Genomic DNA, 22,512 nt, shown 5'->3' with positions numbered 1-22,512 from the left:
TAATAATAAGACAAGCATGGTAACTACATACAAATGTAGTAGCACGGCTTGTATGTGTGCGCGCCAGTCGTGTGCCTTGTGCGGATGCACACATTCGCATAATTTCGCAATGCTCTTGAGTTGCATAGTGCTGGTCATCTCACACGCCTTTCATTATTATGCGAATGTGTGCGTCCATACACAGCACGCGGTGGGCGTGTACACATTTAAGCCATACTGCTGGGGATGAATGGAGTTAACATATTTTTTTTATATATGTATACTATGGCCAAAGGGGCTCGAACCGTCAACCTTTTAATTGAAAAGCAAACGTTCCATAGGGTTGCCATCACTCTTTGATACCTTATTTTACGACGAGGTTGTACGTGTGCAAGTACATTTTAAACTGATTTATAAAAACCATGACACACTTATGTGTGTCTAGGTTATCCTAGACCATCTGTACTCGATTTACGCATTAAGCTAGATATGAGCATAGTGCCATAGATAAGGATATTACCAAAGAGAAGTTTGACTTAAACGAATTTATATGATGTACGAAGTAAGTTTTTTTTTTACTATATCAAGCGACGGGACGAATAAGTCGTGCGACATGCCTACTTACTCATAACAGTTGAATTGCCACTCAGAGCTTTAAATCACAAAGATCTGAGAGACACTGCCACTGCGTCTGTCACCCTGAGGTATAAGTTGACAAGTCCCATGAACCTGTAATTTCACCAGCACCCTTTCCCTTGAAAGCCGGAATACAATTAATGCTCACATTATCGCTTGGCGGCAGAAATAGATAAGGTGTACTTCCCTGGATGAACTTTTTCACAAGGAGCTCTACTGCTACGAAAATTACTAAATGTTTATAGTTCAAAACTCACTTAGCGGTTATAAATAAGAGGTCAGTGCTAAACTCTAAGCGAGAAGAAAAGGCACAGATACCCTATTACTCGAGTTTCTCAAGAGTCACTGTAAAAGAAACTATTTCAAACTCTTCAGAACAATAGTTTCCGCATTGTTGAAACTAAAGGACATCATTAAAAGGGTGAGACGAGAGACGAGGAGTTGTGAACTATCATTACAGTAGACAAATAAAATGGCCGTGTAACCTCTGGCGATGTCACTTGAAAATAAGTCGGTCAAACACAGGGATGAGTTCGACGACTATTACCTAGATTAATTATGTCGTATGAGAGAAAATTAAGGGCCTAAATATCACAAAAGGAGTCTAAAGCACAGTTGGCTCACCGTTCCTTTATAAATACGTAACGGTTTTCAAATGGCCGGGTCGGGTGATTACAAAATTTGAAAATGAATAAAACCGGGGTTTAGTATTTAGGATTGACGTCAGAGTAGATTGTACCTCTAGGTCTAAAATGAGTAAAATGAACAAGTTTGTGGATCAGAGTCAGTGATTTGTTAGAAGTATTGATTGTGGCCAATACATTAACCTCCAAGACGGATTATAAGGATTAATTTCCAATAGGGCCAATGTGTTGGCTTGTGTGTGTGGAGATTTGGAACACCAAGGAACTAGTTTGTATTCTTATTTCAAATGTACTGCCAGTGTACTCTGATTCTCTCTTCCGTGGGCATAACATAGGGAAGGTTCGTACCCAATGGAACATGTTCTGTATTACATAGTGCAGCTGTAGTCCTTTCAGAATAACCCACCTACTTCTTGGTTTACAGAGTTTTTTTTTAATACTAAAAAAAAACAATGGAATAAGGCACTTCCATTGCTTTTTTAGTACCTCGATTAATGTCAGTACCGCTGGCGCCAAAACTCACACAATTATTGTTAAACACTATGAAATCTTGATAATAATTGATCGTAACTAGCGGCAACAGTTGAAAGACCATGAGACGACGAACGATTAACGTTCTCAAAAAAAGTCGACCATATTGCAGCGGTATGAGGTTTACTGCCGTTTCTTATAACAAAAAATCTGTTGCGATAAAAAGAAAATGGAAAATTTATTAAAATTAATAAAATAAGACTTATTGTGATATAAAACACCACCATTGATAATATTACAGTTGCGACAACAATTTTTGCAACCCAAAGTAGGAAAATAAAGCTCAAGTATGGGTAACTCCGCGTAATGTTGTCACACGTGTCCTGCCCTCTAAGCACTTTTACTGTATTTATTGTTATGTGGACATCACAAACAACAACTGTTGTTTCATGACATGTTACGTAAGTTAATAAATTTCCCAAAAATAAACTTTGAACTATCTGACTATTTTTAGATCTGTATATAGCACGATGTAATAGTAAGTAAGTTGTTTAGCAATGCCTTCCGCGTGCTGTTATTCATGAAAACTACTTGGTAGTGTGTGCTTATTTTTGTTAGCACATAGAGTTATTACCGTTTATAGCGGTCTAATTCAATATTTTTATTTTTGTACGAAAGGGAAATCTGATGAATTAGTCATGGAACAAAAATTGTAGTATACGATGTTATTAATATAGTCCTGCGAGGCTGTTAGTTTGATTGCTTGATATTTTATTAGCATAAAATATGTTTTACAAAAGGTGGTATATAGTAATTGTTTTCATATTTTACCAAAACCGGCATGCAAATTTTAATTTTACTACCTAACAAATTTTATAAGTCTGAAACTAATTCTAATATCGTAAATGGAGTTATTAATTATACATGTTATAGGTAATAGTAAGTTATTGTCATGTCATGCAGAAGTCAAAATTAAAATTAAAAATACACCAAAATATAATAAATTCAGACCATTTTAGGTCAAATCAATTTTATAGTCCTTAGTATTTTATTTTATTAACAACCACGTATACGTATCTGTGGCTAGATGTAGCTGTTATAGTATTTAAATAAAGTACCGACTTATACCACTCGCTCTGTTTAATGGCTGTTAATGTCGTCGAATATCGAAAAGTCTATGTAATGTTTCCGAGTCCTTATTAATTTGCGCGGAAAATTGTTTATTTTCAGCCATTGACATACAAATAAATGGACGACGGGTCTAAGACAAAAACCACGAAAAAATGTCCCAAGTCAACCTATTTAAACGTAGTGACATGTAAAGGAATATGGAAAAGCTAAAACGTTGAATTTAAATTGTAATGTCATCGCAGTACTGTCTAATTTTGCTTGCTTCGCTGTCAGTCGAACAAACGAAGACTAAAAGACTAAAGCGTGAATGACGCTCTGTATACGATTTTAACACCCTATAAGTTCGGACACTTTTTAGCGCGGACCCGACGTCCATGTAATTGTAAATCAATGTTTTCAGCAATTACTTTTTCATATCTCAGTATCCCGAAGTGAACATTTATTTCGAACGGCGTCGGGTCACGTGACACTGACATCCACCGGCTTTAGACGCAACTGGGACCAACAAAACGTCAATCAGCTGCTCATTCGAATGGGACGAGAATTAAAGGAATCGGGGAAATGAAATCTTGCTTCTGGGTGAGCTAAATATAAGCCGGTTGCTCGGGTAATTCCTTTTACCCCAGTATTGATGTCTTTTGTGATATATGGTTCACAGACTTTTAACATTTCCGTACAAACGGAATCGTTTACCTTAATGTTCTTTTCGTATAAAGGACGGTGGTAATTATCGTATTGAATTGTACTATATGAATACCTTTTGAAGTTTTCTAGAAAACAAATAACCTAATATAACGACCTCTGTCGGCTAATAGCTTGCACACCGGTTTTAGTCTCCGGTTTCGGCTTCGATTCCAGGCCGGGTCAGTGTAAAAAAACTTGTCTGTATTATCTCGTGTCTGGGTGTTTGTAATACAGTCATTGTATCCGATTTCTATAACACAAGTGCTAGAGCAACGTATATGTGATGTTGTCTAATACTTAATAATATTTATTTCTAACCTAGAATCTACTTGTTGCAGGAAATGAAACCATTTTTTTTTCGGATTTAAATCGCATATGTTTTGCTTGTTTCAAACAAACCATCTCAGTTATGTGTGACCATGGGACCTGTGACGAACACAAAATGTTGGTTTGATTGAAAAGGCAAAAATATTCGCGTTTAGAGCCTAAACAAAAATAGTTTCACATCCATTTTGAGCCAATAGCGATAGCCTAATAACTAGTCACCAATTATGCTATTTCTTGAAAAAGTCCACAAAGTCATGGAAGTCGTGTAAAATTTCCACAAATTTAAGATTTCTTCTATTTAGTAGAAAAAAATACAATAAAAATGACAAAAAAGTTGACCTTTTGCCCTCAAAAGTCAAACTAAAACCGTACACCGTTGAATGAAGAGATTCCGCCGAAGCAAGTCATGTGCAAGAGATAACTTCATGTCAGGAATTAATTCCACCAGAACTTGAAGCGTCAAACAGCAGGGTGTTTTGAGAAGGGTTTCTCATTATTACAGTGAGATAATGGAAGGTGTGTGGGGAGTACAAATAAGAAAAGTTGTAGATACTTGTAAAGTTTAATTCTAAGTTGTGTTATTGTTCTAAACTGACAGTTATAACAATTAAATAACATCATATATACATCATATATAACATTATTTATCAGTATGGCGAGCGTCAGGCATAGTATGCCGATTCGAATCCAGCCGGATTGAAAGAATTTTACTTAAGCGTGAAACACACGACAGCGGGTGCAGGTCGGGTCCCGCGCCTGCTCGTGGTGTATTGTTATCCATATAAATACACTCTGTGTATTTCACGCTTTAATGTTCGATCTGTATATTGACAATTATATACATTTTTGAGCAGGACTATGCTCTCTTCGTCCCAGATTAATGGATTCCGCGAAAGGTTAGCGTGCAATTTAATTATAATTTTCTCCGAAATTTGACAGAACCAGGATTTAATGGTTTCCACAAAGTTTTTAATTTGATAATTCTGAAGTTATATTGAATATTATGATATTTTACTATCATGATATTCATATATTTTCAGTGAAATTACTACACCAGTTTGTTATAACTAATATAAAGATAAATTCAAGTACACAAAGAAAAATTCCTTCGATTTGACAGGACTTTAGTCTGTGTCTGTATACAGACATACCATACAAGGGCGATCGCTCTTCCAACTGAGCCCTTAGCTGAATCCAGAAGTTAATAAAGTGTATTCGAAATAAAAAAAAATGTTTTTATTTAAAGTTTGAAATGTACTTAATTAACTCTTGAGGGTTACTAATTACTGCTGCCTCAACAAAAAAAAAACGTTTTACAAACTCCTGAATTTAGTTCAGTCCAGTATTTTTAATTCTATGATACTGTACCGACGCAATGCCAATGTCATCAAGAACATACATTTATTATTGGATAAACTTTTTTTTAAATCAAAATCCCGTATATTTCTGGTTTTTTTTTTTTCAATAAACCAACGTTTTGGGTACTTTATAGGTCGCATAGTCACGACTGACCATAATAAATACCATAGAACAATACTAAATACAGTAGAAATGCTTAGTTTGTGTGACAAGTGTGCCAACAGTACGCATAGTTCCACATACTGAAGCTCAGTCTGTCATTTTCGCTTTATACGTTATGATCATGTCGAAATCTCGTAAATCTTGGAAAAATGCCTTAATTCGCTATTTCGGAGTGTTTCATATCATTATTATGTTTTATTTTATTTTATTTTAATAAATTTTCTATTTGTCGCGATATATTACTTTGTTACGAGAAACCAAAGTAAACCTGATACTGCTGCAATATGTTGCTTATTTTTTGGAGAATTAAGTAAACGTCTCGAATTTGTCGTCGTCCAGCTATCGACCGAAAGATGGCAGCACATTGATTTTGCACTTGCGACAATAGGCGTTGAACTTTCAACGATATGCCAACAGGTTTTGTTGTTTCTTTCTAAATTAGAAATTACGACGGATCATTACCAAGACTTTATAGTGTTTCAAATTATCAATGTGTGTGTTTTGGTGACAGAGGTTCTGACAGAAATCGAGGCTGAAGGCCCTTCTATTGTTTTTTCTTCCGTGACAAACACGTAGAGGGCTCGAAACGTTGGTTTGTTTGAAAAACAAATTTTAATATGTTCGCAATTCAGATCCGACAAAAATAGTTTCATTTCCCATGTGTAACAATCTCCAGAACCTACGGACTCCATTGTACAAACTTCAGTAATACAGAAACGCATTACACATGTGATAATTTGAAACATTATGTATTTACTAAGTACAAAACCGAATCAATATCCAAATACTGCGATCCGTCCGTCGCTAACGATGTCTGTAACACTAAACTCGTATTGTGGCGAGCTCCATTGTACACCGCAATATATTAGGATAGTTTGGTTCTATTTACTTATTTGTTCAGCGAGACCGCTACTAAATGGGCGCTAGGTTGTTCGTGGATGGGGATGATACTTCAATATGCCATTGTTTGAGGATGGATTGCCGATTCCAACGAAAATAGATTTTAATTCCATTACCATTAGACCAAATTTAATGCCCGTTGTGAGTAAACCTAGTTAAGAAATTTACACGTCTAAAAATATTTAGGTACTTGGAACTGTAATGAGGACAAATTTTATCGTAGGTTACGGTTAACATTTTGTTTCAATTAAAGTCCTTTTTAATTATGTAGATAAAATTTTAAACATTAATGTACACATAACATTATAGATAGCGTTAGAAAACTACGTCATATATTTCTAAATTCATGGACAAGGTTGATATTTAAATGCTTCGAAAATTACATAATCAAGATACAGAAAGAAAATGAACTCTGTGAGCACAACGATCATTCGATATTCTATTTTTACATAAAGTGTGAGTGTTCTCTAAGTTTATGACTTGTCTCTACATGCCGGAATACGATTTTTAGGAGATTTGTGACCAATACACGATCTCGAAACGGAAAAGTCCTTGACCTCTCTCAAAAACACTCATGCCGGTTATAGTAACAGCACCAGAATTATATGTATTTTTTTTTTTATTATTTTTTTTATTATTTTATTTATTAATTATGTGTATTTCGGTCACAATAAAATAAAGCCAATAAAAAGAAAATACTAAAACAAAAGGCTACTAAAATTTTATTGAAAAAATATTAAACAGTAATTTGTAGTTTGATACGGGCTGTATAGCACTTTTATAGAGTCATTAAAAGGTGAACTCTGCGGCTTTATAACGCGATTATAGCATTGTAATATTTTCTAATGTTATGTACTGGGAGTTAAGCTAAGGTTTTGTAGTTATTTTATTGCTGCAGGGACCTTACCGCATAAGCGACGAGTTAGCGTTGCGTGGGCGCTATACGAGTAGAACAACACAGATGTTTACGCAGATTTCGAAAGTTCCATCCAGTTTTCTGGGAAAGCAGTGGAAACCCTTAGTTATATGCCGGGATACTATCGTAAATAGGAGAAGGCTGAGATTCCTTTAGGAGCTTGGGTGGCACGAGTAGGACGACGAGTTGTAAACACTAGATTTAACCAAAAATACCTAATAGATAGTATAGTAACACGTATTTGTAGCAAGGATATTGCAAAGATCTCGTTAAATACTTCATTTGTATGAATTATTCCAATAAGTTAATAACAAACCTATATTAGCCATAGACCGAGGGTAGTTTAGTGGGACAACAGTCGCTTCTCAATTGACAGCTCGACGATTCGAATCCCTCTGGCGGCGTGTACCTATGACTTCAATTTCGAAGTTATGTACATTCGTGAATATTTAGCAGTAATACCTCGCTAACTGTCAAGGAAAACGCGTGAAATTTCTAAAGTTTTTGGATGGATCAAACCCTCAATTAAGAGTAGACCCGTGCCCAGCAGTAAGACATTCAATGGGTTGACGATGATGATGATTTGCCATTAAGTGTACTGGTAGCGGTACGACATGATAACTGTGATGTAAGAAAATTTAATTCCTAGACAAAACAAAACAGACACAGTTATCTTACAATGATATTTCACTTTTTATGCCCGGTGGTTTTTCGTTAACCATATAACAAACCTACATTTTTGTGGTGGACAACAAAGATGAAAGTGTCACTTCTAAATTTGATATCATGTTCATGGTAGATTAGAATCTAGATGTTACTTATGAACATTATCTTGTACCCTCCGTGGTAAGTAATAACCCGGTAATCCGTTTTTACTATACTCCGCCTCTAGCTAATCGACTAGTTGTATTTATTACCTTACCGTTTAATGTTTCCCCATGATGCGTTTGTGATAAAGATGTTATCAACAAAATTTACTGTGGGACAGTTAAATTAGATTATCTTATACGTGTAAGGTTTTCGAATAATTTGTTACACATTAAACTGACAAGATTTATTTGGTTAATTAAAACATTCTTCACGTTTTATGTTGCCGTATTATGTGTGTTTATAAATATTTTTGGTACTTAGTTCGTTCGTTTTAGCACCCATATAGGCTTTATTAATTTTTGTCTGATCATACTTTATTTTTATTCCCTTTTTATCGGCAGTGTGTTATTTAGTTTTTGTCATATTTTATATATCCTTCAATGTTCACTTTTTTCGTATTATGAACTTTTTTCTAGTCTTATTAGAAGTTTCGTAACGTGTGTGTACTTTAACGCATGGTTTGTTTGCCGTCTATATTTCGTCCTCTGTCTTTGTTTAGGATTTGCCACGTGTCACGGCTGTTCCACCTAACTTTGTATCTTCAGTTCTTATGTTCTCTATTTCAAGTGTAGCAAGGTTATTTATAGTTTTTGTAGAGGTTTGTGTGGTAAAATTGCCAGGGTTGTCGGTTGTCAGTCACCAATGAAGTGTCAACCAGCCAGAGGGCCACTTTTTCGCTTGGTCGCACACCTGTTTAGGGTACTGGGAAATAGATAATGGAAGTAAATGGAATCGCTCCAGGGTATTGTATTTTTGGAATAGTCTTTTCAGCAAATTGGACTATTTCTGGGGAAGTTCGCTTGAGTACAACATTTTTCGATTGTTTTTTTTTTTACAATAAAGTGATCACCTTCTAATACAAAATTGTAATTTTTTAATCTCATTTGGTGAAAAATTTATGTATTATTTATAGCAGCAACAAGTCCAAAAATGATAGTTGAATAAATTGCATTTCCTCCACATTTTCACCAAATGACAGAAAGACGATTAACATTAGAATATCAATCGTTCTCTTCATTTCACTTTCATCTTAGGGTGTGTTCTCATTAACAGCACATCAACTACTGTATGTACTGTATACTCATTGCAGTTGCGCCATATTTCATCTAAACTCAGTACTATTTTATAGTTGCTATGTAATCGAGGCACTACTCAGTTAAAGCGCACTTAGTCGAAAGCTTCGAAGAAATCAAAGTACTAGACTACAAAATCTACAACTTGTAGTTAACGCATTTGTATCGTTGATAAAAACTGGTCTACTTATGTCGCTTGAGTAGTCGATCCGTGGCTTAATTATTCTATTAGTAATACAATACCTATGCTGTTGATATATTACCGTAGATTAATTCAATTTAAATATATATATAATGCGAAATATGCATAATAGAAGTAATTTAATTTTCAATTTTCTGGTAATGCAAATATTATCATTACAATTGTCAAAACGTGCATAATTGATTACCACTGAACTAGTTAAGTAAACATCTATCTAATGAAAATTTAGGTAGCAATGTGTTGAATGATAAACAAATACCTAATTACATTTCGTTATTTATTACATTCTTCAAGCATACCTTATAATGCTATAGATATCAAAGAACCAGTCGAATTGTTGATAACTTCCGTAAGTCGTAGATGGGATGGTTTTTTTATATCTGTTTCGTTCACATACCACTTTTATTTCTTTTAGCTCAGCCGGTCTGTCGGCTGTATTGGTTTCCTTTTAGAATTATTATTTTATGGAACGATCTATTTTTACGCTTGTAAAGTACGTTTTAATAATGGAATCTTTTGAAACTTCACCATTGGCATTAAGACTAATTTATTTTATAGTAGATGACATATTATGTTCAATTTATGCATTGGTCTAAAAATCATAAGCTGTAAATGTTTTGTCTGTTGTTTGAAATCATTCTTATAGCACGTATATATCTGCAATCTTTATAATGTTACAATTTCATGATTCCTTCCATTGAGTGATAGATAAACAGTTTAGTCATTTGCGTCACTACAAATCTTGCTTATTTATTACTATTATATATACAAACATCTCAGATTTTGTACCTTGAAATGAACTCCGTGTACGTTAACTTAAGACATATTGACTTAACTATGTTTCATATTATGTTTAAACTGTTCTTCCTTATTCAAATGTATCTTAACAATTGCTCCAGCTGATTATTTAAGTCTTTTTTGTATTGTGATTAATGTTTCATTCTTATTGTTGAAGAAACTTCTATAGCTTGAGAAAGGTTAATTAGACATTGAAGATAATTTCATATGAAGATTCTTTTTGAATGTTTTGATTTTGAACTAGAATTACAGTTCGTCTTCGTCATCCTTTACAAGAGTAAACCTATTCAATTATATTTCTTACGCATTAGAGTTGTTATATTGAATGTTGTTATTTTCTTTAAATCCCTTTATTGTATACTTAATTTATTGGACCAAAATGTTTATTATAAGAATTATGAACTTAAAAACGTATTAATATCCTTTTGTTCTATGCAATGGTCTACAAACAATGATATTATTAATATCGCGATCTTAACTTTCTTCTGTTTTCCGTTTGTGTTACTTATTCATCTTGGTTATATGAACTTAATCTACGGTCCAACGAAAATGCAGACAGTTATTCAGAATCTAGCATAGCACAGGAAATTAGCACAAACAGCTTCATCTGCACAAAGGAAATAGCATTTTACATTCATATTGACGTGCTCTCGATGATTGTTATTCCAAAGTTGATTGAAGAATCGATTTGTTTGAAAATGTTTAAGTTGAGGTTTTAGGATGCTATAATAAACTAACAACAAAGGATTGAAACAAAGCTATACCGTAAAGATTTATTATAAGAAATAACAGACAGCGCATTGAGACTGGAATTTCTAAAGAAACAAGTGTTTGATTAAGTTTTAGCGTATTGAATTATTATTACGGCTTGGACAAGTATCTAGAGTAGTAAAGCTGACGGAAAATATAGGGTTAAATACACAGTTATCGGAACAATAAAAAAGTCCGGAACGAAAGTATAATAAGTCGAAAAATTTGCAACACAAATCGCACTGCAGTGTCTAGTGCAGAGTTTTTTTGTGTGCGGGTCAAAAGAAACCTTCTGATTAGCATATTCTATAGGTTTCCCACCCTATTGCGGCAGATTTCCTAACAAATCCTCTGAAAAATAATCAACTATATAATTCCTAATGTTGACAACACGTTACCGATTAAAGTGCACTGTTACACCCTATTTATCGGTGTACAAAATATTGTTTCATATCATTATTCACAGAGCTAGGACGCTGCTTAGAAAGCTCGCCTGTCATTACCACTTGCACTGTTTATTCACTGGTTTGTAAATGAAAACACTGTTCGAGGCACTCGTGCACTTGTTTAAATGGCATTTGAATGGTTATTGGTTGTGGTATTGTGGGTTATTTTGTTGTATTTTGTGTGAGAGCGGCGCGGAGACACGGTGCGGCGCGTTCGGTGCGCGGTGTCGACTAAACTGATATACCCCGGGCGAGAGCGCTTTTTTGTTCAGCCGGCTGCGTTGACTTAATACAGTTTGCGTTCCATTTTAAGCTGTATGTTATTGATTCAAACTTAAGTAAACCGGTAAGTCTTACTAAGCAATGCCAACATGATGGGTTATTGTAACTTTATTTGCATTTGAGTGCGAGTGGTATGGTATGGTGCAGGGAGTCGATGTCAGTAATAAGAGTTGAAATAGGAGTCCATATAATTAGGACCCAAAATACCTTACTAGACGGTTAAAAAAATAAAAACAATTTACGAAGTTACAAAACAAATTAAAAAAATCATTCTAGATTGTGCGTAAAAAGGAACGCCTCGAAGAAACCAACGCCACCTATCTTTTCCTGGGTGTAAATACTGGCAATACAGTGCGTGTACAACCCCGTGTTACCCTTCTCACAGCAGGGTTAAGCGTCCAGTATGAAAAGAGGTCTACAAACATCAAGGAATGTTTGAATTCTGGAGCTGTTAATTAAATGTAAGGGTTCATTTTAAAATGGTTCTTCATACGAAATGTAGGGCTGCGATTTTAGGGCTAACAAATTAGAAAGGGGAGAAAAAACGAACGTCAGGTTTATTGACATTTTGCTGCGATAATTAAGGCTTAGCGAGGGTCTTGCAAGTTATCGGCAGACCGTTAAATTTTAAAGCTCGGACTTTTGTTTCAATTAGTTCGTGCCGATTGGCTCCCTAATGATGTATTAACGGGGGTGTAATTTTTTACGACATCCCGGTTTATTGGTGTTTAATTTTCAACGGGACATTTTTGTATTTTATTACAGACGATTTTATTGTATAATAAATAAGTCAAGCAACGACAATTATTTGGGTATACGGCAAATTATCAAAAAATTACAACTGGGGATGCACCCATCGTAAAAAAACGCTCTAATTTAGGTACAGCCGAAGAAAGTAATGTAATTAGATACTTATAAAAATAATATTTAGCATTTAGGATATGGGTCATATTTTTACAATGTCTTTCACTTTAGTTCCATTAAAAGTTCTATTGTCGGAAAAAAAAATCTAAATTACCGACATCTAAACAGTGATGTACAGTAACGGCAGCATAGCTACTCTTCCAACTCTATCCAACATGTAATACGTAAAGCATGTTTCTTAGTAGTTTGCTTGAACGCTAATAGATGGCGTTCCACGTCGAATTAAATTTTTCAACTGAACACCAGTTTTAATGGACACAATTGCAAAATTATGCAATGTAGTCACAATGAAAATTGGGCTTATTAACCATTCTTTGTCTGCACTAACTTAACTATGACAACACTTTCAAAAACAAATGAGAATAACACTAATAAACTAAACCTCAGTGAAAAACGCACTAACTCGACTAATATTAATTTTCGTTTTTCGTTTTTTAGCATTCATCATATGACGCATATTTCTATTTAATCGCCACTACTCTAGCTGCTTTAGAGTTGAAAATTTGAACTGATCATAGACCTACGAACTGATAGAATAAACCTCATAATGAAGCTATAAGTCTTAAATATAGCAAAAATTCACCACAATGATATTGCCACAATGTGTTTTTGGTCTTTGTTTTTTATTATTTCTTGCGATGCGATCTCAATAGACAATAAATCTGTTTGAAGTTATTTTATTATTAACACCAAATGGCCAATTGAAATTGATGTAATACACAAACACATTTATTTTATTGCGACAAATGATACAATTAGCTTCTATTCTTTCCTACTGTGACTGTGTAAGTTAAATTCAATTATTGATAAATCACACTACTGACACTGAAATTTCTTTCTACAAAAAAAATCAAAATTAAAACACATTACAAAAAACCATCCACAAGTTACCTAATCTCAATTAAGGAATTTCGTATACTTTGAGCAACTAACGAAATTTGCCTCGGTTGCGTTCTATGGTTGCACTGCCCAAAATAGTCGGACCGGAACCAATTTAGAAATGTTGTCCTTTAGTGCTTAGTACCCATAGTTCAAAGATGATAACTTTTTACATTTTTTTTCAAAAGTAGTCAAACATCGTGACAATTCAATAATTGTCACGATGTTTGACTACCATGATATTTAATTATTTTTGTGAAATTACTCCACTATAGTTTGTTATAATTATTAATACAAATCTTTCGATCCAGTGTGATTAGAACTAACGTCCTCCAGCAAACCGTGCCAGTCGCCATGCCAACCAAGCCACGGTACGAACTAGCTATAAAAACATCTTACGAGTGTTTTAATACCTAATTACGTACAGTTACATAAACGATTTATCTACATGACTTATCTACACAATATTATAAGCTCTCTGTGATGTGTTCAAGAACCGCGTGTTACGACTGGTGAAATGGCGGCAAATAAAAACTTATCTCACGTAGTAACTTTTCACAAACGTAGTTTTTATTTAAAATTTATAGACAAACTAGAATCGGCCCTAACTATCATATCTTTCGATATCAAGTAACGTGCGAAATTGTCAAAATTGCTTGCTATTGACATTTTATTTCGAATAAACTTCATCTCGATTGATATTAGGATTGAGGTCCAATCAAATTGTTTTGTTTTTCAGAGATGTTCGAAATTTGAATGTAATAATAAAATCGAATTGGATGTTAGATAAGAAGCAATAATAACATTTTCACAGATAAGAAATTTGTTCTAACAAGACAGTTTACCTTCATGCCGGTCGTAATTTGCGGTTTTTGAACACATCATAGAGGGCTTATGATATGTGTGTGGATATAGTAGATTGCACTATAAGTGCATAAAACGCGTCATTTTACCCGAGACGAGTATTTAATTAAAATTGAATGTAAAATTACAACAATTAGACATATAATACGGATTAAAAAAATAAAAGTAAAACTTTATTTTATAAAGTTCTAGGCGTAGTAGTAGGCGTCACTGCCTTGGTCCTAAACGACGATTTTATTTTATGCACTAGAGCATAAAATCCTATTTTATGCAACCTACACTCAGCATAAATACGAATTTTAAGAGCATGAGAAGTGCAAAACATATTTTATTTGTCTCGAAATTTCAGACGTACGAAGTCCCTTTGAGACCATAGAAGTTGCAACACGTCCGAAACATAAGATAACTTTATCCACTTGTACGCTCAGGCGTGAGCTTACGTCGTCACGCCGCGTCCTCCGTTTTTTTTATTGTTTACATTAGAAGCCGCGATAAGGCGCGTGTAATATAAACACTTGAAACTCGGGAACCAATTAAGCTACACAAAAAAAAAATAACATGAGTGATAAGAGCACTTAAGTAGCTTTTGTTTAGACTACAGTTATGATTGTAATACAACGACTTTATTTGCTAACTTCCGAGTACTCAGAACACTTCTGAGAAACTTTCATAGTGTTTTACGATTTAATTCTTAACCACTTTGTATATTCATTTTGTTAAGAAACAAAACATATTTAAAAGTGACGAGCATCTAAATACCTATCAATTAACACTAGAGTTATATGCAAAATAGATTTTTACTATTTTTAAAATAAATTAAAAACAATCCCGCTTAGTGGCGGAATTCGCGGAGAATTTGCGAAAATGGCGTGAAAAAACACAGGTCGCGAGGAAGAAAATTTACGAATCCTACCAAAATTCGCAATATAACGACCTAAAAAAGGTTTTAATACAACCTATATTGAATACAGTTATGTGTTTGAGTGATATTTTACTCCAAAAAGTCTTTTAATAATGAATAGGTTTTTTTCTTAAAAAACAATCACAAGGCCCCATAAGTTCGGACACTTTTTAGCGCGGACCCGACGTCCATATAATTGTAAATCAATGGCAGCGGCGTGTTGTTTTTGTTTGGCAACCATAGTTTGGTGCAACAACGTCATTGGCAACTATAGTTGCCAATAACAGTTCAGTTTATTATATTTTGTAAAAAGCCATAGAACAAAAGTTGTTGTTCATGATGTTTGTAACATGGTTCTGTGAGGTTGTTAGTGTTTTATAAATAAACCTGTATACTATCACGAATGTCTCCTATAGATTTAGGTAAAGATTGTAGTTTTCTATGCACTTCGCTTTTAACCGACTTCAAAAAAGGAGAGGGTTCTTAATTCTACTGCTTTTTGTATGTATGTTACGCCATAACTTCTTTGTGAACCGATTTTGATGATTCTCTTTTGTTGGGGATGAATGACTTTTGAGATCAATTTTTTTAGCAATCTGTATTGAGATTTTGACGCACTTTTGTGCGTCATACCTTTCCATTCATACCCCTCAATTTTCATGTTATAAAAATGTAAATTATTTCTATGCAGTGTTGTTCAATAAAAAAAACGCTCATGTACTATGTCCCTTTTATTGGTTCTTAAAAATTCTGTTAAAAATAATATTTTTATTTCCATAATATGTATAAAAAGGTAGATATACAATTATATAATTATACACTTATATCTACTTACAGTCTATGAAACACTGTATACAAAACCTATTTATACAAAAAATACAAAAATTTTGCTAAAACTGACTGGTATGTTTACGAAACATTGGCATTTTTTACATTATTCCACCGAGAGCTATACAATATCTCGTAATATTTAATTATATTAATGAAGAAAATGTTTATTAAAAATTAAATCGTACAATTCCTATCTTCGTAATTTAATCTCAAGGGTAAAAAAGTCAATAAGTGTATTAATTCAATATCACACAGAAATATAAAGTTTTATCATCAAAAATTTTATTGTAATTTTTTATCTCCAACTAGGTTTCTGGGTTTAACAAGAAAAAGCTGTACGTTATGTTACGTTGCTTAATGTTTTTTTAGAGTACTTGGGACAGTCTGATGCAGGGCAGGCGCTATCATAGGGCGGACGCGGCAGCCGTTCCAGGCGCCAAACCCTAGGGGGCGCCTCGGTGGTAAAGAAATATAAAGGAAAAAAATCTTAGCTTTTCGATATTTTTCTTGCGTGTGTGAGGCTAGTTTTTAAATGACCTCATTATATAAGGCAGTACAGAAATTTTACAAGATGTTGTCGAGCCTTCCAAGTTATTGCACGCAAGACTGGTTTCACACTTCTTATATTAAGGGCAAGCAAGGGGGTCGCCATATTTGGATCTTGCTCTACTCTAAAACTAGCCTTGGTCCGACACAGGAGTGAAGTCCTGTCTTAAGCAACTAGTTCTTTGACTTTATGCAATTTTTTGATACCGTGGAATTTTCATTTTTAGGATGTTGACAATAGCAATCACAATTGATGCACAAGTGTCACAACGGCAAATATCCATAAACGTAGATCTCAAGTTGTACTTTCGTTTTTGAAAACACCTAACCGCCGACCATCTTAAATAATTCTGGTTTTCATAGAAAATATTTATTTAAAACACCCAAAACTGCCCTCCACAAAATGATTAATTACCTAGCACGGCGAACAGATTTTCCGAAATCGCCCTTTTACACGGAATTATAACGTTCAAATTCCATATCACACATTTATAAGTTAAACTTAATAATTTGATTGGTCTAAAAACTATAGTGTCTTTTTTCATTTATCATTAAATGAAAAGCAATCAATATTTCTTGGACCTGTCAGATTATTTTAGAATTCTAAACGTGCGTAAAAGAAACAATTATCATTTTTATACGTCATAATAAAAATAAAAATAATTTAACTTCTCTCATGTATTTACAATATTACTCATTATCTACTACTAAATAAAGCTTAAAATGGACGGATAGTCGTCTTAGTAGATAAGGAATGAAAACTGAGGTAGTTCAAAAACAAAATATCCAAATTAAAGAAATTTAGAAATAGTCTTCAAATCACTATAAAAGACTAAGAATTAACAAAAGAGAACAGGAACAAAGTCCAAGGAATGTTAGAAAGTAACCCATGTACTCGACATTATTAATATTAACTTATGCATTATAGCCAAAAACAGCTAACAGTGGAAAGCAACAATTAAAAACACTGGAGTACGATTTTAAAATTTGTGAAAATGTAGAAATTTTCATAAATTATAAACATTTTGGAGTAATTTAGCGTAAGATGATTTGTTTCTCAATATTGCACAGACAATTTAACAGTGCACAATTAAGACTGTAGACGAAACCGTTAACAACTTAATTTCTCATAATCAAACCTCTCCATACAATAGACCTTAAAAACGGAATAATCTATCAAAAGCCGAAAATTCACTATTGCGTTTTCTCTTTAATTATTCCATTCGCGTAGCCATTCGTGTAACCATTCTTAATGTGACTATTAGACTTAACATCTCCATTAGCGATGTCACCATTGGCTTTGATATCTCCATTCTTCGTGACGTCACCATTAGCAACATAACCATTGGTTTTAGCGTGGCCGTTAGGTAGATCTTCGTTGTTGTTATTGTTTGTAGTTTCAACCATAGGTTTCTTAGGTTTTGGTTTATAAGCTTGAATGTAGAAGTTCATGAAGAGAACGATGAAGATCGTTGAGTGGAGGATGAGACCCGAAGCAATAATCCTGAAACAGAAACAAAATGTTTACTTCATCAAACGTCACACCAAAATCTGTAACACAGAACTGCTAGACGAAGATCTTTATACATAGGGCGCACTATAAGTTTCCGGAACTGGCCACTTACATAAACTATATTTAAAAAGTAATTACAACATTGAAAATGGAACTCTTTGGCTGTGGAATACAGTTTGTTTCATCTGACTGTCACTTGTTTTTACATTGTGGCGTCATTTTAGAAATTGGTTGTCTACATCACCATGGATTTAACTCATGAACATTGTCGTAGTATGATTTTCTACGACTTTAAGTGTAATGTAACAGCTAAGCGGAACTTTGCTCGGCGTCAAACTGCTTTTGGCGATGAAGACCCATGCAAGACGACTATTTATAGCTGGTTTGCAGAATTCAAACGTGGTCGTGTGAATCTCAGTGACGAATTTCGTGATGGTCGCCCGTCCACTGCTGTGAACAACAAAAACATCGATGCTGTGCGCCGTATGATCAAAACAGACAGGCATGTGACATACCATGAGATTCGGGCATCTTTAGGCATAGGCATGAGTCAATACATACAACACAAACATTTGGGTGTAAAAAAGCTGTGTTCTCAGTAGATCCCACACGATTTGACTAAGTCTCAAAAAAACGGATCGCGTCACTTGGTGCAACGCCAAGCTTACCAGATTCAACAAAGGGGCGTCAAATTTGGTTTGGGACATAGAAACAGGTGACGAAAGATGGATTTATAGTTACGATCCCAAAACAAAGCAGCAATCGAGGGTATGGGTCTTTTGAGATGAGCCGAAACCAACCAAAGTGGCGCGCGTGCAAAGTGCCTCTAAGCGGATGATTGCTTCTTTTTTTGATAAAACTGGACACGAGGCTATTATTGCTTTGGAGAATTATTGTACCGTGAATAGTAATTGCTACACGACCATTTGTTTGCCGGAAGTTATTGACAAACTCCGTGAAAATAACCGTAAACGCCGCATCATCTTGCCACGATAATGCCAGTTCTCACATGGCCAGACAGATAAATGAATTTTTGAAGGTGAACAACATTGACCTTATGAGCCATCCAGCATACAGTCCCGACCTGGTAGCTTGTGACTTTTTTTATATTACCAAAAATTAAGAACCAGTTACGCGGTCAACGATTTTCATCACCTGAAGAGGCTGTCGAAGAGTATGAAAAATATATTTCAGAGATTGTCACGGAGGAGTGGCATAAATGTTTTCAAAATTGGCACGTTCGTATGAAAAAGTGTATTAACGCTAACGGAGGACATTTTGAGAAACAATAAATTAATTTCTGACAATTTATAGTATTTTTTTCTTATTCATTCCGGAAACTTATAGTATGCCGCACGTAAGAATAATGAATCAATTCGCCTTTTCGGCTTTGAAATGAGGGAAGTTATAATATATAGTGCAGGTACATAAATAAACCGTGTCCGTTTCCTTAACGCATTCTTTAATCGTTTTCTAGAATACTCAACATATGGATTAGTTGCAAGCATTTCAATTGGCATCTTTTTTTTTTTTATAATACCAAGTGACGGGACGAACAAGTCGTGAGCCTGGTGGTAAGCTACACGCATGCCCATAACAATTGTAGTGCCACCAAGAGCTTTAAATTACAAAGATCTTGGGGGCACTGCCTCTGCGCCCGTCACCCTAAGACATAAGTTGACAAGTCTCATGTGCCTGTAATTTCACCAGCGCCCTTACCCTTCACAACCGGAACACAGTAATGTGACCATTACTGCTTGGCGGTAGAAATAGGTAAGGTGGCAGTACTTCCCTGGACGAACCTTTTCACAAGGAGCTCTACTGCTACTAAAAATCTATACGGGGAAAGTTCAGTTTTTAAAGTAAAGATAACGGAAATAAAAAAAATATTTAAATTACAATCGAAATTTTGCTAAGTTCAGTAAATCTACTATTTAGTTATTTTCAAAAGTCATAACAATGACATCTACAGAACGGAACAACGTTAATAGGATGTTTGGTGATGAAGACCTTGGCCAAGCTAAACAAGGTCATGATTGCAATTCCTATTTACACGTGAAGGTGAACCGATTTCAGGTATGGTTATATTTGCTGTTCCACTTTCACAATAACTGTCAATTAAATCGGAACGAAATTCTGTATAATATTGTAAGGACATATCAATAAATGTCAAATTATTTGCTTCTTTTGGAGCGAAAAGATGAAAAAGTGAAACCATTTCACAAAATTGTGACATTCGACCTGGCTGCGCGATTTGAGAAAGTGACGACATGTATATATATATATATATATATATATATATACACATGTCGTCAATAGGAGTATATATATATATATATATATATACTCCTATTCCCGAGCGCACAAATCTTGTGTACATGGATTTTATAACTGGTTTCAATTATTTATTAACCTAACATTAATTTTCTTATTTCTGTATAATAATGTTCTGTAAATTGTAGATTATAAATATAATAACCCAAGTAAACGAGAATAAAATCGTTGTAAATCTAGAATAAATAGCTCTGAAAATTCGATTTTCATTTAAATGAAATTTAATAATTGTATTTAAGTAATGAAAAAATAACTATAATAAAAACAACCTTTGGAGCAATTACACTATAAAAGCCTACAGTGCCTTGCGTGTCCAATTCAACTACGACCAGAGTGAGAAGCAGTACCAACAGTGTTCTTAAGGTGGTTGCAGAGAGGATCGACAGCCCATTCCTTAAGTATTGGATGTCCATCTTTGTCCATGAAAATGAACACTTTGCATTCTACTTGCACTATATGGACATGTAACTATACCTACTGTCTGAAAGAAATTCTTTCATTTCCTGTCATTTCATAATGTTATCCGTGACCATATGCCAGTACAGGGCCCGAAACATCGGTTTGTTTGAAAAAACAAATATACGTGATTTTGAACCGAAAAAGTCAAACCATCGCGAAAACCTAAAAGTTCTATATGCAATAATAGGCATGTAAAAAAATTGGCAATGAATATAGTATAAAATAAATGCTTACTTCGGATAACCGCAGTCGTAGACCAGGGCACTGATAGAGTGGAAGAGCACCATAAAGAACTGGATCTGGAAAAAACAAAGCATTGTTTTTAGAAATACGATTATATAGCACTGCTATTACAATAGTGTCGTAACTCAAAATATGTGAAATTTAATATTATATTATTACTGAACGTAAAATTTGATTCTCTACACGTCAAAATAACCGTCGTTAGAATATTGTAAGAGACAATCAAAAGATATCTACTTAACTCAAAATGAGACACACTTTATGTGAGTTAGTTCTAGCCAAATAGCCAAAATAACCCTTTTTCAAAAATATGAAATTTTTGTTTGTTGTTTCTATTTTATTTTTAAATAGATTTGAGACATTTTTTTAAGTGTCTGTAATACACTATAACATATACATAAATTTTATTGATTTTTTGCGGGAAGCTATTCGTTTTTCATCGATTCTGAATAGTCCTCTTTTTGAGTTAATACACTATTGTATTAACAGTGCGATTATGATAAAAGACATCTTGGAGTAGCAATTAATACAAATGAACTTTAGTACATATTTAAAAGTGTAGATGGTGACACTTGGATAAAATAAAAAATAAGTATTGAATCTCGAAAATTTGAGACACTAAACATAAGTACAAAAATATATAAAAAGAAATGCCAAACCATGTAAACAACATTTTAGGAATGTTGAAATTAATATTTTTTTACAGTTACAAAAATTACAACTGTCGTCATTGACTTACAAATAAAGTCGTTGTAAAGATAACAAATCGGGGGTTTCTCAATGGTATTCCTTTTGATTTGTTAGTTTGTAATCAATTGTCGGTTATTGTTTTAACTATTAAAATAAATTCCTAAACCACCTTAACCTAGCCTAAACCTTGACTTAGCGAAACAGTCTCTGGTAACTCGCCTTAAGTACTGTCCATAAATCATTAAGTTTAATACTCTTTGAGGATATTAAATGAAGATTTACCTATTTAGTCATAAAATACGTCTTTGAAACGTTAAATAATTATGTAGAACAAAGTATTACAACCATAGATTGCATGAGCGGTTTGAAGATTCGCGGAAAAGGTAAATTACTAATATAAATGTTAATGATGTCAAGTTTAATTACAATGTAATAATGACTGAATGTAGTAAGATTTTACATCTAGAATGAATTATTTCATAGTAAACAAACATGTAAGTGCCTACATTGATGACCTGATGGAAGCTGATTTCCACCGCGAATGTACATTTGCGACACTAAGGAAGTACACGTAATGTCGCAATTACTTTGCCAACCTTGGGTCATGAGATCTCATGCTACAACATTATCACACTATATGTTCTGCTGCTGGCCACGGATCTTTTCTAAGGAGAAAATTAAAGTTATAATACGCCTTG

At 34.1% G+C, this 22,512-nt stretch overlaps 2 protein-coding genes across 6 annotated transcripts in view; both read right to left on the bottom strand.

The window, feature by feature from the left end:
• LOC113236747 overlaps positions 1-11,571 on the bottom strand; it is a 217,643-nt gene extending 206,072 nt beyond the window's left edge. For both annotated transcript variants that reach the window (XM_026472913.1, XM_026472914.1), the window contains exon 1: positions 11,301-11,571. The gene's annotated coding sequence lies outside the window, so the exon portion shown is untranslated. The remainder of the gene's footprint in view (positions 1-11,300) is intronic.
• A 5,641-nt stretch (positions 11,572-17,212) lies between these two features.
• Positions 17,213-22,512, bottom strand: part of LOC113236430 (elongation of very long chain fatty acids protein 7-like) — a 149,504-nt gene continuing 144,204 nt past the window's right edge. For 3 of the 4 annotated variants that reach the window (XM_026472485.1, XM_026472486.1, XM_026472487.1), the window contains 2 exons: positions 21,116-21,180; positions 17,213-18,079 (listed from right to left, as the gene is read on the bottom strand). In XM_026472485.1, coding sequence (XP_026328270.1) covers positions 17,770-18,079; positions 21,116-21,180 — 375 coding nt within the window. In that variant the 3' untranslated portion in view covers positions 17,213-17,769. The remainder of the gene's footprint in view (positions 18,080-21,115; positions 21,181-22,512) is intronic. The other variant, XM_026472484.1, reaches the window with a different exon arrangement.

This window comes from Hyposmocoma kahamanoa, unplaced genomic scaffold, assembly GCF_003589595.1.
Source record: "Hyposmocoma kahamanoa isolate Upper Pololo Valley unplaced genomic scaffold, ASM358959v1 92, whole genome shotgun sequence".
NCBI classification, from domain to species: domain Eukaryota; kingdom Metazoa; phylum Arthropoda; class Insecta; order Lepidoptera; family Cosmopterigidae; genus Hyposmocoma; species Hyposmocoma kahamanoa.
The sequence above is the reverse complement of the archived record's forward strand: the minus strand, read 5'-3'. Positions and strand labels throughout refer to the sequence as shown.